Raw genomic sequence first — 18121 nt, forward strand, 5'->3', positions numbered from 1 at the left:
GGTGCAGCTGACTCATATCGCCAAGTCATGTCATTTCCTCGCGGCCCAGTAGCGCATGCTTTGCGACCTGGTACCGGTCCGTGGCCCAGTGGTTGGGGACTGCTGATCTAAATCATTGATATACAGCATAAAAAGAAGCTGTCCCGACACCGATCCCCGAGGAACACCACACAGGCAGCCAACCAGAAAAAGACCCTTTTATTCCTACTCACTGCCTCCTACCAATCAGCCAATGTTCTAACCACGCCAGTAACTTTCCTGTGATAACATGGGCTCTTAACTTGGTAAACAGCCTCATGTATCGCACCTTGTCAAAGGCCATCTGAAAGTCCAAGTATACAAAATCAACTGCATCTCATTTATCTATCATATGTGTAATCTCCTCAAAGAATTTCAACAGGTCTATCAGGCAAGATTTTTCCCTAAGGAAACCATGCTGATGTTGTCTTGTCTTGTCCTGTGTCACCAAGTACTCCATAACCTCATCCTTAACAATTGATTCCAACATCTTCCCAACCACTGAGGTCAGGCTAACTCGTCTATAATTTCCTTTCTGCTGCCTTCCTCCTTTCTTAAAAAGTGAAAAGACATTTGCAATTTTTCAGTCCTCTGGCATCATCCAGAGTCCTTTGATTTTTGAAAGATCGTTACTAATTCCTCCACAATCTCTACCACTACCTCTTTCAGAAACCTAGGGTGCAGTTCATCTGGTCCGAGTGATTTATGTACCCTTAGGTCTTTCTGCTTTTTGAACACCTTCTTCCTTGTTATAGTAACTGCACTCACTTCTCTTCCCTCACACACTACAACACCAGGCACATTGCTAGTGTCTTCCACAGTGAAGGCTAATGAAAAATACTCATTTAGTTCATCTGCCATTTCCTTGGCCCCCGTTATTATTTCTCCAGCCTTATTTTCTAGCGGTCCTATATCCACTCTCGTCTCTCTTTTATTAGAAACAGAAACATAGAAAACCTACAGCACAATACAGGCCCGTCAGCCAACAAAGCTGTGCTGAACAGGTCCTTACCTTAGAAATTACCTAGGGTTACCAATAGCCCTCTATTTTTTTGAGCTCCATGTACCTGTGCAGAAGTCTCTTAAAAGACCCTGCCGTATCCACCTCCACCACCATCGCCGGCAGCCCATTCCACGCACTCACCACTTTCTGCATAAAAAACTTACCCCTGACATCTCCTCTGTACCTACTTCCAAGCAACTTAAGACTGTGCCCTCTTGTGCTAGCCATTTCAGCCCTGGGAATGAGCCTATAACTATCCACACGATCAATGCCTTGAGGTAAAAACTTTTACTGACTTTGATATTATTTGCTAGCTTGCTTTTTCTTTTCCCTCCTAATGATTATTTTAGTTGCTCTCTGAAGGGTTTTAAAAGCTTCCCAATCCTCAGTCTTCCCACTAATTTTGGCTTTGTTGTGTGCCTTCTCTTTTGTTTTTACATCAGCTATAACGTCCCTTGTCAACCACAGTTGCACTATTTTGACATGGGAGTATTTCTTGTTTTTGGAATACATATATCCTGCACCTTCCTCTTTTTTCCCAGAAACTCATGCCATTGCTGCTCTGCTGTCATCTCTACCAACATCACCTTCCAATTTCCTATGGCCATCTTCTCTCTCATACCACTATAATTTCCTTTACTCCACTGAAATACTGCTATGTCAGACTTTACTTTTCCCCATCAAATTGCAAATTGAACTCGATCATGTTATGATCACTACCTCCTAAGGGTTCTTTTACCTTTAGCTCCCTAATCACCTCCGGATCATTACACAATTCCCAATCCAATATGGCTGATTCCCTAGTAGGTTCAATGACAAACTGCTCTAAAAAGCCATCTCATAGGCATTCAACAAACTCACTCTCTTGAAATCCATTTCCAACCTGATTTTCCCAATTGACCTGCATGTTGAAATCTCCCATGACTATCATAACATTGCCCTCTTAACACACCTTTTCTATTTCCTGCTGTAATCTGTGGTCCACATCCCAGCTACTGTATGGAGGCCTGTATATAACTTCCATCAACGTCCTTTTCTTAATTCAACATCTTCCAATCCTATGTTACATCTTTCTACTGATTTGATGCAATTCTTTACCAGTAGAGCCACGCCATTCACTCTGCCTACCTTCTTAACACTCTGAGATAACATGTAACCTTGGACATTTAGCTCCCAACTACAATTATCCTTCAGCCATGATTCTGTTTTGGCCACAACATCATACCTGACAATCTGTAATAGTGCAACAAGATCACCCACCTTATTGTTTATATTCCATGGACTGGGATATGACACTTTGTGTACTGTATTTGCTTCCCCTTTTTGATTCTGCATCCCTAATGCACTGGTACTCACCCCATTGGCTGCAATTTTGTCCTATCATCTGCCTGCCCTTCCTGACAGTCCAACTGCACACTATCTTTGCTGTTTTACCATCCATCCTATCCCATTTTGAGGGGGAATGGCCATAGGTGTGCTCTGTGCTACTGCCTATTCACATGTCCATTTCTCCTGACAGTCACCCAGATACTTGCCTCCTGCAACATCGGGGTGACTACTTCCCTATAATTCCGATCAATTATCTCCTCACTCTCCCCTATGAACCAGAGTTCATCCAGCTGCTGCTCCAGATCCCTAACACAGTCCTGAAGGAGCTGTAGCTGAAGGCACTTCACACAAATGTAGTTCCCTGGGAGACCCTGGGTCTCCCAGGACTCCAACATCCGACATGAAGAACACACAACAACCGTTTAGTACACTTGGTACAGTAAGAGGAAAAAAGGGAACCTTAACAGAAGCTTACTTGGCCAAAGCCTGACCTTCCCATTCTCACCACTGGCCTACTCCCAACCATAACCATTTGTCCCTTCCGTACTTTTAAACAAGTGTCGCTGACCTGTGAGAAACCTCATCGCTGTGCCTCCTCTTGCCGTTGATTGGGCTGTCAGAATGAGCCCGTAAAGCACTATGCTAACCACTATGCCACCATGCTGTCCCAAATTTGGATAGACAAGGCCTATTATAGATCGTCAACATGGCTTTGTGTGTGGAAGGTCATATCCAACAAAACATACAGGGTTTTTTGAGGGGGCTCCCAAAAAGGTTGATGAAAGGAAGGTGGTAAGTATTATCTACATAGACTTTTGAAAGACCTTTAATAAATTCTGCATGGTGGGGTGTGGTTCAGAAGATTAAATAATTTGCCATTCAGGATAAAGTAATAAATAGAATTCAGCATTGGTTTAGCAGGAGTAGAAAAAGAGTGTTAGTAGATGACAGGAATTCTGCAGATGCTGGAAATTCAAGCAACACACATCAAAGTTGCTGGTGAACGCAGCAGGCCAGGCAGCATCTCTAGGAAGAGGTGCAGTCGACGTTTCAGGCCGAGACCCTTCGTCAGGACTAACTGAAGGAAGAGTTAGTAAGAGATTTGAAAGTGGGAGGGGGAGGGGGAGATCCAAAATGATAGGAGAAGACAGGAGGGGGAGGGATGGAGCCAAGAGCTGGACAGGTGATTGGCAAAGGGGATATGAGAGGATCATGGGACAGGAGGTCCGGTGAGAAAGACGGGGGCGGGGGGGACCCAGAGGATGAGCAAGGGGTATAGTCAGAGGGACAGAGGAAGAAAAAGGAGAGAGAGAGAAAGAATGTGTGTATATAAATAAATAACAGATGGGGTACGAGGGGGAGGTGGGGCATTAGCGTAAGTTAGAGAAGTCAATGTTCATGCCATTAGCCACACTCAGGTTGGAGGAACAACACCTTATATTCCGTCTGGGTAGCCTCCAACCTGATGGCATGAACATTGACTATTCTAGCATTACCCGGATGGATACCTAAGTACGCTTTTAACGATACTGAATAAGATCCAACGGTCACCCGGTTACATAAAATTGAAAGGGTGCAGAGAAAATTTACAAGGATTTTGCCAGGACCTGGGTAGCTGAGTTACAGGGGAAGATTGAATACATTGGAGCTTTACTCCCTGGAGCATAGGAGAATGAGGGGAGATCACACAACAATTCAGGAACAGCTTCTCCTCTGTCGTCAGATTTCTGATGGGACCATGGACCCATTAACACTACTTTGTTATTCCTTCATTTTTGCACTATAGATTCTGTAACTTATAGTAAATTTTCAGCCTTTGCATTGTACTGCTGCAGCAAAACAACAAGTTTCAAATCATATAAGATTGAGATAATAAATCTGATTCTGTATACCACACAGCAACACAAGCTGCAATCAAATGGTGCTTATCTTTGCATAGTGTCTGTGAGGCAGCAGTTTTGCAGTTTCAGTACAGCGAAATTTGATAAGTATTTGATAAGATGCCAAACTATTTCATAATGGAAGCATTCACCAAATGACTGGAATTCGCGAACAGCAATTAAATATGTTGCTAAACACATGCTGTCCAACGCGAACCCACTTCCAACCATGGGATATTCTTTATTTTAATGTTTAGTCACTGTGCCCTGCTAGCCTCAAATTGCCAGAAACACAGTAATGGTGCTCTGAAGACACAATATCAGTTGCAAAAATAGCAAAAATCAGGAGGCTCGGGACTACAAACTGGGCAGAATCCATCATGAAGGACCCTCTCCACTAAAGACATGCCCTCTTCTCATTGCAACCATCAAGGAGGAGGTATGGGAACCCGAAGACACACACTCACGACACACACCCACTCTTTCAGGAACAGTAGCTTCCTCTGCCATCAGATTTCTGAGTGGACCAGGAACCCATGAACTATTCTTGCTCTTTTTTTTTTTTTTTTTTTTTTTTGCATGATTTATTTATTTATTATTGTAAATTATGATATATTTCATGTAAAATGATGAATAAGCTCTTCTCGAGCTTCCAGCTGGTTACAGATCTCAATCATAACCGGCATTTCAATGACAAATTCTGCCATCATCATCCCTAATGAAGACGGTTATAATCGATACCCATCCAGAAACCCGAGAAGTGTCTATTTGTCATATTTTATGTCTTTCACAATATATGTTAGTGATAATAAACCTGATTCCACAACTTATGGACTGACTTTCACCAACTCTACAAGTTCAAAGTTCGACTGCACAACTCATATTCACAGTATTGTTTGCTTTTTCTTTGCACAGTTTGCCAGTAACATCATGTACAATCCCGTCCACCCTGCTCAGGGACTGTGTGTCCCACTCTCATCAGGGAGGAGGCTGTGTAGCATCCAAGCAAGGACCACCAGGTTCAAAAACAGTTACTTTCCCCAAGTAGTAAGTCTGATCAACACCTCCATCCACTTACCCACCCCTCCAAGCCCCCCACCAACACGACTTTGTCACTTCCTGTCAGTCACCTTATGTACCCACACTCCTGTGCCTAGCGTCACTTTATGGACATACAAACAATCTTCAAAAGTTCAAAGTAAATCTATTATTTGAATCAGAATTCAATTTAATATCACTGGTATTTCTCATGAAATTTGTTAACTTTGATCCTGATGCAGGTTTGTGGGAAAGTCCCACAGTCCTTTCATTCAGGAAAAGGAAAGGTCTATGGCAGGAGTGAATTAATGTTCCTTAAGACATCGTGCAAATTTCTGCACCTAATCAAACAACAAAATGCCTTTTCCGTTACGTGATTCAGCATGTAAGAGTGCACGAGCTTCCTGTCACAGGTATCAGTTAATAGTGTAATTTAATTCCAGTGACATTATCAGCACCTGCATTTAGACAGAAAGGACAGAGTTTAAAATTGCATTTAGTACAAATCTGCTGCTGATCATTGAGTTTCTTAGATAAAACATGTTAAAATCTTCCTTTCTTAGGAATAGTGAAAGGTAATACAGCTTACAGTTTACCCCAAGATACTTATAAGTACAGCCGTGTCTAAGTGCAATCTCTTTCACTTTGCCCTTCCCAGTTTCTTCCTTCATCACTCACCTCCGTCCCCCCTCACCTGCCAGCTTGTACTCCTTCTCCTCCCCCCACCTTGTTATTCCGCCTTCAGCCACCTTCATTTCCAGTCCTGATGAAGGATCTTGGCCTGAAACATTGACTGATTACCCCTCTCCATAGATGCTGCCTGACCTGCTGAACTCCCCCAGCATTTTATGTACGTTCATACACTCGGTGGTACATCTACAGGCAGGCCTTGCCAAGCACCTTGACAGAAAGACAACCTCGATGCAAATGCTTTACATTGTTATTCACAGCTCCAGGAATGACATAATGTTCTTGAAAACCTAAGTCAGATCAACCTTTAAAGCACCACACACAAAGTGCTGGAGGGACACAGCAGGTCAGGCAGCATCTATGGAGAGGAATAAACAGTCAACATTTTGGGCTGAGGCCCTTCTTCAGGGCTGGAAAGGAAGGGGAAAGATACCAGAATACAAAGGTTAGGAGGGATGGGAAGGAGAATAGCTGGAAAGTGATAGGTGAAGCCAGGTGGGTAGGAAAGGTAAAGGGCTGGTGAGGAAGCGATCTGATAGGAGAGGAGAGTGGACTATGGGAGAAAAGGAAGGAGGAGGGGCACCAGGAGGAGGTGATAAAGCTTTAAATCCCACAGAATGCAAACCTGAATGAATACAAATCTGAATGATATTTTTCTGGTAAACCGGTCTTGCTCTTTCATCCTTCATAAATAATTCACCTAAAGTGCTGGAGGAACTCAGCAAATCATAAACACAAGAGATTCTGCAGATGCTAGAAATCCAGAGTTACAGACAGAAAATGCTGGAGAAACTCTGTAGATCAGGCAGCATTTATAGAGGGGGATGAACAGTCAATACTTCAGGCCAAGACCCTTCATCAGGACTGGAAAGGAAGGGGGAAGAAGCTCGAATAAGAAGGTGGGGGGAAGCGAAGGTTATAGGTGACGCCATGTGAGGGGGAAGATGGGGAGCTGGATTTCCTGAGTAACTCACAAAAAGCTGGAAGAGCTCAGCAGGTCAGACAGCATCTCTGGAGAAGAGTAAACAATCGACATTTTGGGGCGAGACCCTTCATCAGGATTGGAATGAAAGGGAGAAGATGCCAGAATGAGAAGGTGGGGGGAGGTGAAGGAGAGAAGCTGGCTGGTGACAGGCGAAAGGTGAGGGGAAAAGGTGGGTGGTTGGATTTTCTTCCTAAATATGGTGCCCACAACTGCTCACTGTACCAGGTGTGATCACAGATCAACATTGCACAATTCTAGAGAGAAAAAATTCTTCACAATACCATGGTAAATTTAAGTCCAGTGAATTATTTATTAAAGGTGATTTAACATTCTATTTTAAATTTATTCTTTTCCTTTAGGCTGCTCAGAACCTCTGGGGATGAAGTCAGGACATATCCAGGATTATCAGATTACTGCTTCCAACATCTTTAGGACCTTAAATATGGACATGTTTACTTGGGAACCCTGTAAAGCTCGACTGGATAAACAGGGAAAGATAAATGCCTGGACTTCAGGACGCAGTGATCAGTCACAGTGGCTGCAGGTACTCAATGTATTTTCAGAATATTGTTCTCTCATTAACCATGTATGTTCCATGTCTCTGCTCCTTATCAACATACGCTCAATGGCCACTTTATTAGGAACCTCCTGTACCACAGTCAAATAAACAGTTGATATTTCGGGCCAAGACTGAAACATCAGGAGACCTGATGACAGATCTCAGCCTGAAATATCGGCTGTTATTTCCCTGCATAGATGTTGCCTGACCTGTCTGAGTTCCTCCAGCATTTTGTGTAGATTGATTGTGGAGTAGGCTATAAGATCAACATTACATTGTGGGGCAAAGTGCCTGAACTTTGCAGTTTTATATTCTATGTTAAAAATCCACATACAATCCAGTAATGAATTCCTGGCTCCAATTTAGAAAATATACTTTAATGAATGTTTAGATGCAGGTATTGAAGTTCATAGTGTATTCAATATTCCCACATGAATCATTAAGTCTTTATATCTTAAGTGAAGAATGCAATGTCATTTTTCTTCCTTATGTTCTTGGGATCCAAAACAGTTCTGCTGTAATTGGGATCCCATGGAATCAGGGGAAATGTTGGAGATCAGCTTTTAACTTTGAAAGTACAATGCTGTAACATGTATGTCCTCCTGCTTCACTTCCTCTGTATGAAATGTTCTTGCAGCAATATTCCCTAAATCTTTAATCATTAATTTTATATTATCTGCTTGCTTTCACCTGTGGAAAAGATGCCATTTGTTTTTTTTTTCTCTATTCACTTCCCTTCTTTTAGAAACCTTCCCTGTATTAAAATGCAAAGTAAATGGATCAGCCAAGATCAAATGGCAGAGCAGACTCGATGGGCCAAATAGCCTAATTCTGCTCCAGTGTCTTATGGTCTTATTATCCAAATTTACTATGTCACTATATACTATCACAAGATTCATTTTCTTGCAGGCATTCACATTAGTACAAAGAAATACAATAGAATCAATGAAAGACTACACACAAAGACTGACAAACAACCATTGGGGAAATGGTGACGTGTCGGACTGAGATAAGAAGGAGGTTCTTGACCTAGGTGTTGAACCAGTGTAATTTGCCTTGGCAAAGACTATGGAGGCCAAACAAAGAACTTTAAACACAGCAGAATACACTATGATGTCCTTCGGCCCATGATGATGTGCTGGTCTTTTAACCTACACTAAGATCAATGTCACCCTTCCCTCCGACATAGCTGTCCATTTTTCTTTCATGCACGCACCTATCTAAGAGTCTCTTAAATGCCACTAATATTATGCCTTTAACACCACTGTCTCTAGGGCATTCGATGCACCCACCACTTTGTGTAGAATGAAACTTGCCGTTGACATCCCTCCTGTACTTTCTCCAATCACCTTCAAAATATGCCGCCCACATATTAGTCATTTCTGACCACTCTATCTTGGCCTCTTATCATATTGCATATCGTCACCTTTTATCTGCCTTCGCTCCAAAGGGAAAAGCCCTAGCTTGCTCAAACTAAGATAAAATGTCCTGCTGGGTTCACCAGCAACTTTTATGTGTGTTGCTGAGATAAAATATGCTCACTAGTCCAGCCAGCATCCTGGTAAATCTCCTCTGCACTATCTCTAAAGCTTCCACATCTGTATAATGACCACCATTTCTTCAAAGCATGCTTCCTCATATCTGACACCATTCATGCTGTCCAATGGCTCAATACTATGTGATATAAAGCAGAGAACAGTGCACACTTCTCTAACTGTAGTCATACTGTGGTTTTTGTAATAATCATTAAAAACCTCAATGTTTATACTGTAGCCTTCTCCTGTCACTTTGAGAAGTGCTGTTCAGCTGATTTTTCCAATAGTGGAATAGTCCAGGAGGTTGATACAAAGACATCTTAGATAAGTTTATGGATGAAAGATATAGGCTGTAGAGGAGGAAAGGTTAGATTAATAGTGGACCACAAACAAGAGAAAATCTGCATGTGCTGGAGATCCGAGCAACACACACAAAATACTGGAGGAACTCAGCAGGCCAGGCAGCATCTATGGAAAGAGTACAGTCGGCGTTTCAGGCTGAAACCCTCCGGCAGGACCGCGGTGGAGAAGGTTTATATAGGTTTGCACATCATTGTGGGCCAAAGGGCCTGTGCTATAATGTTCTATGTTCTGTGTTCTACATTGTAGGTGGGGTTTTTCCTGACAAGTTTGATGTAAAAAAATAATTGAATCCAATTTCTGTACCTTTTATTAGTTCAAGTTAATGTTAATTGTTATTTAATCATACATGAATACAGCCAAATGAAACAGCACTATTAACATTTCTTGCTGGTGAACGCAGCAGGCCAGGCAGCATCTCTAGGAAGAGGTACAGTCGACGTTTCGGGCTAAGACCATTCGTCAGGACTAACTGAAAGAAGAGATAGTAAGAGATGTGAAAGTGGGAGGGGGAGGGGGAGATCCAAAATGATAGGAGAAGACAGGAGGGGGAGGGATGGAGCCAAGAGCTGGACAGGTGATTGGCAAAAGGGATATGAGAGGATCATGGGACAGGAGGTCCAGGGAGAAAGAAAGGGGGAAGGGGGAAATCCAGGGGATGGGCAAGGAGTATAGTGAGAGGGACAGAGGGAGAAAAAGGAGAGAGAGAAAAAAAACTAATAACAAACAAACAAACAAATAAATAAATAAATAATGGATGGGTTATGAAGGGGAGGTGGGTCATTAACAGAAGTTAGAGAAGTCAATGTTCATGCCATCAGGTTGGAGGCTACCCAGACGGAATATAAGATGTTGTTCCTCCAACCTGAGTGTGGCTTCATCTTGACAGTAGAGGAGGCCGTGGATAGACATATCAGAATGGGAATGGGACATGGAATTAAAATGTGTGGCTACTGGGAGATCCTGCTTTCTCTGACGGACAGAGTGTAGATGTTCAGCGAAACGGTCTCTCAGCCTGCATCGGGTCTTGCCAATATATAGAAGGCCACATCTGGAACACCGGACGCAGTATATCACCCCAGCCGACTCACAGGTGAAGTGTCGCCTCTCCTGGTAGGACTGTCTGGAGCCCTGAATGGTGGTAAGGGAGGAAGTGTAAGGGCAAGTGTAGCACTTGTTCCACTTACAAGGATAAGTGCCAGGAGGGAGATCGGTGGGAAGGGATGAGGGGGACGAACGGACAAGGGAGTCGCGTCAGGAGCGATCCCTGCAGAAAGCAGAAAGGGGGGTGGAGGGAAAGATGTGCTTGGTGTTGGGATCCCGTTGGAGGTAGCAGAAGTTACCAAGAATTATATGTTGGTCCCAGAGGCTGGTGGGGTGGTAGGTGAGGACAAAGGGAACCCTATTCCTATTGAGCTGGCGGGAGGATGGGGTAAGAGCAGATGTGTGTGAAATGGGAGAGATGCATTTGAGAGCAGAGTTGATAGTGGAGGAAGGGAAGCCCCTTTCTTTAAAAAAGGAGGACATCTCCTTCATTCTGGAATGAAAAGCCTCATCCTGAGAGCAGATGCAGTGGAGACGGAGGAATTGGGAGAAGGGGATGGCATTTTTGCAAGAGACAGGGTGAGAAGGGGAATCGTCTAGGTAGCCTTGAGAGTCCGTAGGCTTATAGTAGACATCAGTGGATCAGTTGTCTCCAGAGATAGAGACGGAAAGATCTAGAAAGGGGAGGGAGGTGTCGGAAATGGACCAGGTAAACTTGAGGGCAGGGTGAAAGTTGGAGGCAAAGTTAATGAAGTCAATGAGCTCAGCATGTGTGTAGGAAGCAGCGCCAATGCAGTCATCGATGTAGCAAAGGAAAAGTGGGGGACAGATACCAGTATAGGTTTGGAACATGGATTGTTCCACAAAGTCAACAAAAAGGCAGGCATAGCTGAGACCCATACGGGTGCCCATGGCTACACCTTTAGTTTGGAGGAAGTGGGAGGAGCCAAAAGAGAAATTATTAAGAGTAAGGACTAATTCCGCTAGATGGAGCAGAGTGGTGGTAGAGGGGAAATGATTAGGTCTGGAGTCCAAAAAGCAGAGAGCTTTGAGACCTTGCTGGTGGGGGATGGAGGTATATAGGGACTGGACATCCAAGGTGAAAATAAAGTGGTGGGGGCCAGGGAATCATCGAAGAAATTCAGAGTGTGAGAAATGTCACAAACATGGGTAGGAAGGGATTGAACAAAGGGGAATAAAACCATGTCGAGGTATGCAGAAATGAGTTTGGTGGAGCAGGAGCAAGCTGAGACAATGGATCTACCTGGACAGGCAGGTTTGTGGATCTTGGGTAGGAGGTAGAAACGGGAAGGGTGGTGTGTGGGAACTATAAGGTTGGTAGCAGTGGATGGGAGATCCCCTGAGCGGATAAAATTGGTGATGGTGTGGGGGACAATGGCCTGGTGCTCCTTAGTGGGGTCATGATCGAGGGGTCAATAAGAGGAGGTATCCACGAGTTGTTGCCGCGCCTCGGCAAGGTAGAGATCAGTACGCCAGATTACAACAGCACCCCATTTATCGACAGGTTTTATAGTAAGGTTAGGATTAGTGTGGAGGGAATGGAGAACAGAGTGTTCGGAAGGAGTGAGGTTGGAAAGGGAACAAGGTGCGGTGAAGTCGAGACGGTTGATGTCCTGTCGGCAGTTAGCAATAAAGAGATCCAGAGCAGGCAGAAGACCAGAGCGGGGTGTCCATGAAGAGGAGGGTTGAAGACGGGAGAAGAGGTCATCGGTGGGGGTGGGAGAGTCCTTGCCGAAGAAGTAGGCTTGAAGATCGGGCCGGCTCTTAGCTCCATCCCTCCCCCTCCTCCTATCATTTCAGACCTCCCCCTCCCCCTCCCACTTTCAAATCTCTTACTATCTCTTCTTTCAGTTAGTCCTGACGAAGGATCTCAGCCTGAAACGTCGACTGTTCCTCTTCCTGGAGATGCTGCGTTCATCAGCGATTTTTATGTGTGCTGCTTGTAATTCCAGCATCTGCAGATTTCCTCGTGTTTGCACTATTAACGTTACTTTTTAGGGCTAAATACCTCAAAATTTACATTTGGTGATGGAGGTCAGATCAGAAGTAAAAATCCAAGACTGGAATATCTTCGGTCAGTACAGAATGAAATAGACAGAAAAGATTGAGCTACAAGGCTTTCCATGTGGACAAGGTGTATCAAATACTGATTCATTGCGACAGTCCAGAGACTGCAGTGTAGGAAGTTGGACATCTCTTTACCAGAAAGTAGATAATAAAGCTTAAAGCAAATCCGATATGGCTGTGAAATTTAAAGCGAATACCAAGTTTTAAATAACATCAGAGAAGAGAGAACAAGGTTAAAGTCTTTGATTAATAACTTATCACTGATTCATTGCCAGCCTGTTTCTTTCTGAACTGATATTTCTGTGCCTACTGAGTATTTTTACCATTTAGTTTATATTTTTTTGTCCAAGGGTAAAGTCAGCGAATTCTGTGAGTGAGAGGTGAGAAAGCAAGATGGACAGGAGGCAAATTTTCGAAGCAGTTGTTGATTCTTATTTACTTATTGCCTGTTACACTGCTGGTATCTAGGGCAGAAATGAAGGTTCTCCATCTCTGTCTGTCCTTAGCCACTCAGATGTAGAAGGATTCTTCATTGCCATTTCCATAACTATTTTGTTTTACCAGTCAGGGTTGTTAACCCTGAGTTGAACCCCCAAACCAGGAGGACCCGTGAACCACTCTTAGTCTGGTCTCTACCCTTCGACCTTTTTGGCATGAGTGACCCTACCAAAAGCCAAAGCATGAAGCCTTGACTCCAGCCAGCATAGCTCTTTGTGGTCCTCTTGGAGGAATTGATTCATCTCAGTATTAATATAGATAGGATAATATATAAACATGGAAAACCTACAGCACAATACAGGCCCTTCAGCCCACAATGCTGTGCCGAATATGTACTTACTCAAAAATTACCTGAGGTTACCCATAGCCCTCTGTTTTTCTAAGCTCCATGTACCTATCCAGGAGTCTCTTAAGAGACTCTATAGTATCCGCCACCACCACTGTTGCCGGCAGCCCATTCCACGCACCCACCACTCTCTACATAAAAAACTTACCCCTGACATCTTCTCTGTACCTACTTCTAAGCACCTTAAAACTGTGCCCTCTCGTATCAGTCATTTCAGTCCTGGGAAAAAGCCTCTGACTATCCACACAATCAATGCCTCTCATCACCTTATACACCTCTATCAGGTCACCTCTCATCCTCTGTCACTCCAAGGAGAAAAGGCCGAGTTCACTCAACCTATTCTCATAAGGCATGCTCCCCAATCCAGGCAACATCCTTGTAAATCTCCTCTGCACTCTTTCTATGGTTTCCACATCCTTCCTGTAGTGAGGTGATCAGAACTGAGCACAGTATTCCAAGTGGGGCCTGACCAGGGTCCTAAGTAGCTGTAACATTACCTCTCAGTTCTTAAACTCAATCCCATGGTTGATGAAGACCTATGCACCATATGCCTTCTTAACCACAGAGTCAATCTGTGCAGCAGCTTTGAGTGTCCTATGGACTTGGACCCTAAGATCACTCTGATCCTCCACACTGCCAAGAGTCTTACCATTAATGCTATATTCTGCCATCATATTTGACCTAGCAAAATGAACCACCTCACACTTATCTGGGTTGAACTCCATTTGCCACTTCTCAGCCCAGTTTTGTATCCTATCGATGTCCCACTGTAACCTGTGACAGCCCTTCACACTATCCACAACACCTCCAACCTTTGTGTCATTAGCAAATTTACTAACTCATCCCTCCAATTCCTCATCCAGGTCATTTATAAAAATCACGAAGAGAAGGGGTCCCAGAACAGATTCCTGAGGCACACCGCTGGTCACTGACCTCCATGCAGAATATGACCCGGCTACAGCCACTCTTTGCCTTATGTGAGCAAGCCAATTCTGGATCCACAAAGCAAGGTCCCCTTGGATCCTATGCCTCCTTACTTTCTCAATAAGCCTTGCACGGGGTGCTTATTAAACGCCTTGCTGAAATCAATATACACTACATCTACTGTTCTACCTTCGTCAATGTGTTTAGTATGGAACTGATACTTATATATGGAACTGTCTTTAGAAGTTTACCTAAACAAGTTGAAAACAAGAGGTTCAGTACATGCTGGAAACTTAGAGCAACACAAAAAAATATGTTGAGGAATTCAGCAGGTCAGGCAGCATCTATGAAAGTAAACTGTTGACTTTTCAGGCCAAGACCTTCATCAGAACAGGAAAGAAAGGGGGAAGATACCAGGATAAAAAAGTCGGGGGGAGGGATAGGTGAAGCCTGGTGGGTGAGAAAGGTAAAGGGCTGGAGAAGAAGGAATCTAATTGGAGAAGAGAGTGGCCCATGGGAGAAAGGGAAGAAGAAATCTGATAGGAGAGGAGAGTGGACCATGGGAGAAAGGGAAGAAGGAATCTGATAGGAGAGGAGAGTGGACCATGGGAGAAAGGGAAGAAGGAATCTGATATGAGAGGAGAGTGGACCATGGGAGAAAGGGAAGAAGGATGGGTGCAGGGGGAGGTGACAGGTGGGTGAGGAGAAGAGGTAAAAGGCCAGAGTGGGCAATAGAAGGAATGGAAAGGGAGTAGGTAAATGAAAAAAATGAAAAAAGAGCAGATGGAGAAATCGATGTTCATGCCATCAAGTTGGAGGCTACCTAGACAAAATATGAGGTGTTGCTCTTCCACCCTGTGAGTGGCGATATCGGGGCAGAGGAGGAAGCCATTGATTGGCATATCAGAATAGGATTGGGGGTGGGGGAAGGAAGTAAAATGGTTGGCCACCAGGAAATTCTGCTTTTGGCGGGTAGAGCAGATATGTTCAACAAAGCGGTCCCCAAATTTACATCGGGTCTCACAATGTAGAGGAGGCCATATCGGGAGCACCGGATACAAGAGGCGACTTCAACAGATTCACAGGTGAAGAGTCACCTTGACTGGAAGGACTGTCTGGGACACCGAATGGAAGTGAGGGAGGAGGTGAATGGGCAAGTGTAGCAATTCTGTCACTTGCAGGGGTAAGTACCAGGAAGGAGACTAGACAAGGAAGAATGGAGGGAATGATCCCTGTGGAAAATAGAGAGTTGAGGGTGTGAGCTTGAGGTAAAGATTTGTTTGGCAGTATGATCTCATTGATGCTGGAGGGAATTGCAGAGAATGATGTGTGAGTTATTATGTGTTACTCGAGTATGTTTCCAAAGTAAAACAAAGATTTTTAACTATACCCATTATCTATAAAATATTCTTCTTTAATTGGCCTGAAAATTTTCATTTTCATCATTTTAATTTCTGGAGGAACGAAAGTTCAAAGACTCAAAGGTTCACTTATTATCAAAGTATACAACTCTGAAATTCTTCTTCTCCAGATAGCCAAGAAAGAAAAAAATGGCAGCACAATTATCAATCCCCAAAACGCTCCTTCCCACACAAAAAAAAACAAAAATGGAACAGGCACATCAACCCCTAAATCCCCCTCCCCACACACAGAAAATGAGAAAGATCGGGAAAAAACACAGGACAGAAAGAAACTATAAGGCTGAGAAAAGGTCTACAGTCCAAGTCCATATCCAAAACGCAGAAAATTCAGATAACATTCTCTGGGCACAGCGGCAGCCTCTCCCCTCTCCAGTAGCAAACGATCCCTCAGCGATCAAAAGGCAGTCTCCCTCTCCAATGGCAAGCGATCCCTCAATGATCAAAAGGCAGTCTCCCTCTCCAGTAGCAAACGATCCCTCAGCGATCAAAAGGCAGTCTCCCTCTCCAATGGCAAGCGATCCCTCAATGATCAAAAGGCAGTCTCCCTCTCCAGTAGCAAACGATTCCTCAGCGATCAAAAGGCAGTCTCACTTCTCCGACATCAGAGCAATCCCCTAGCGATCAAAAGGCAGTCTCCCCTCTCCAATGGCAAATGATCCCCCAGCGATCAAAAGGCAGTCTCCCTCTCCAATGGCAAGCAATCCCCCGGCCATCAAAAGGCAGTCTCCCTCTTCAACAGCAGAGCAATCTCCCAGTGATCAAAAGTGAAATGCATTTGGAAAGTTAAATCCTGAAAAAATGCAACTCAATCATATAGAAATGAATTAAAGGTAAATCATACAAAGGAAAGACAGCATTAAAAATCTGCTTTGATACATGCCCTTAACAACCTTGAATTTTTTCCAAAATATTGGCTGACATGAGTGCTCTAAGTTCAAAGTAAATTTATTATCAAAGTACATATATGTCACCATATACAACCCTGAGATTCATTTCCTTGCATGCGTACTCAATAAATCCATAGAATAATAACCATAACAAAATCAATTAAAGATCACACCAACTTGGGCATTCAACCAGTGTGCAAAAGACAACAAACTGCAAATACGAAAAGAAAGAAATAATAATAATAATAATAAATAATAAATAAGCAATAAATATCGAGAGTGTGAGATGAAGAGTCCTTGAAAGTGAGTCCATAGGTTGTGGGAATATTTCAATGATGGAGAAAGTGAAGTAGAGTGGTTAATCCCCATTGGTTTAAGAACGTCGACTGTACCTCTTCCTAGAGATGCTGCCTGGCCTGCTGCGTTCACCAGCAACTTTGATGTGTGTTGGTTTAAGAACGCCCATTGGTTTCGGGGGTAATAACTGTTCCTGAACCTGGTGGTGTGAGTCCTGAGTCTCCTGTACCTCCTTCCTGATGGAAGAGAGCATGACCTAGATGGTGGTGGGTCCCTGATGATGGATGCCACTTTCCTGTGACAGAGTTTTGTGTAGATGTGTTCAATGTTGGGAGAGCTTTATCTGTAATGGACTGGGCCTTATCTAGTACCTTCTGTAGGAATTTTCATACTATTTTACTGCACATAGCAATGAAGGAAGGACAAGGATGGAAGTTTTGGGAACCTTGGATGGCGATGTTATAAATTTAGTCAAGAAAGTAACAGAAGCATAAATAAGGTTTAGGAAGCTGAAATCGGAGAAAGATGTTAAACAATATAAAGAAATCTGGATACTGGTGATTGGAGGCCTAGAGGACTGTCCGGGAGTTGGACGACTGTCCACACGAGTGGGTTGGTGGGAGGGAGGAAAGGGGCTTGATTTGCTGTTGTTTTTTGGCGCCAGAATGTGTGGTGGCACTCGAGGGCTGCTCCCAGCTCATCCTTGGGTGCGTTGATTGTTATCACAAACAATACAGTTCACTGTATGTTTCAACGTACACATGATAAAAAAAATGAATCCAGATCAGGGAGTGTCTAGGATAATCGTGGTGGAGGTGCAGCTGCCTATCCTTAGTGATGAGCCCAGAATGTGGTACTTTGCTTAAATTACTGCCATTTGCAACAGAATTCATAGACAATCAAGTTGTTTATCTGATGTACGTGTGGAATGGGCGACACGGGAGTGTAGTGGTTAGCACTGCGCTATAGAGCACAGGCAACTGGAGTTCAAGTCCTGCCACTGTCTGTAAGGAGTTTGTACGTTCTCCCCATGACCACATGGGTTTCCTCTGGGTACTCCGGTTTCCTCCCACAGTCCAAAGATCTAGCGGTTGGTAGATCAATTGGTCATTATGAATTGTCTTGCTGTTGTTGATTTGTTGCTTGTTGTCTTCTGTTTCCTTCTACTGAACATTGTGGGCATGCTATATTGGCACCGGAAGGTGTGGCAACATTTGTG

The 18121-nt window shown here is 43.8% G+C and overlaps 1 protein-coding gene across 2 annotated transcripts in view; it reads left to right on the forward strand.

The window, feature by feature from the left end:
• LOC140211501 (EGF-like repeat and discoidin I-like domain-containing protein 3) overlaps window positions 1–18121 on the forward strand; it is a 298350-nt gene that overhangs the window by 220826 nt on the left and 59403 nt on the right. For both annotated transcript variants that reach the window (XM_072281267.1, XM_072281268.1), the window contains one exon: window positions 7303–7487. In XM_072281267.1, the coding sequence (XP_072137368.1) occupies window positions 7303–7487 (185 nt within the window). The remainder of the gene's footprint in view (window positions 1–7302; window positions 7488–18121) is intronic.

Source organism: Mobula birostris, chromosome 17 (genome assembly GCF_030028105.1).
Source record: "Mobula birostris isolate sMobBir1 chromosome 17, sMobBir1.hap1, whole genome shotgun sequence".
Lineage (NCBI taxonomy): Eukaryota > Metazoa > Chordata > Chondrichthyes > Myliobatiformes > Myliobatidae > Mobula > Mobula birostris.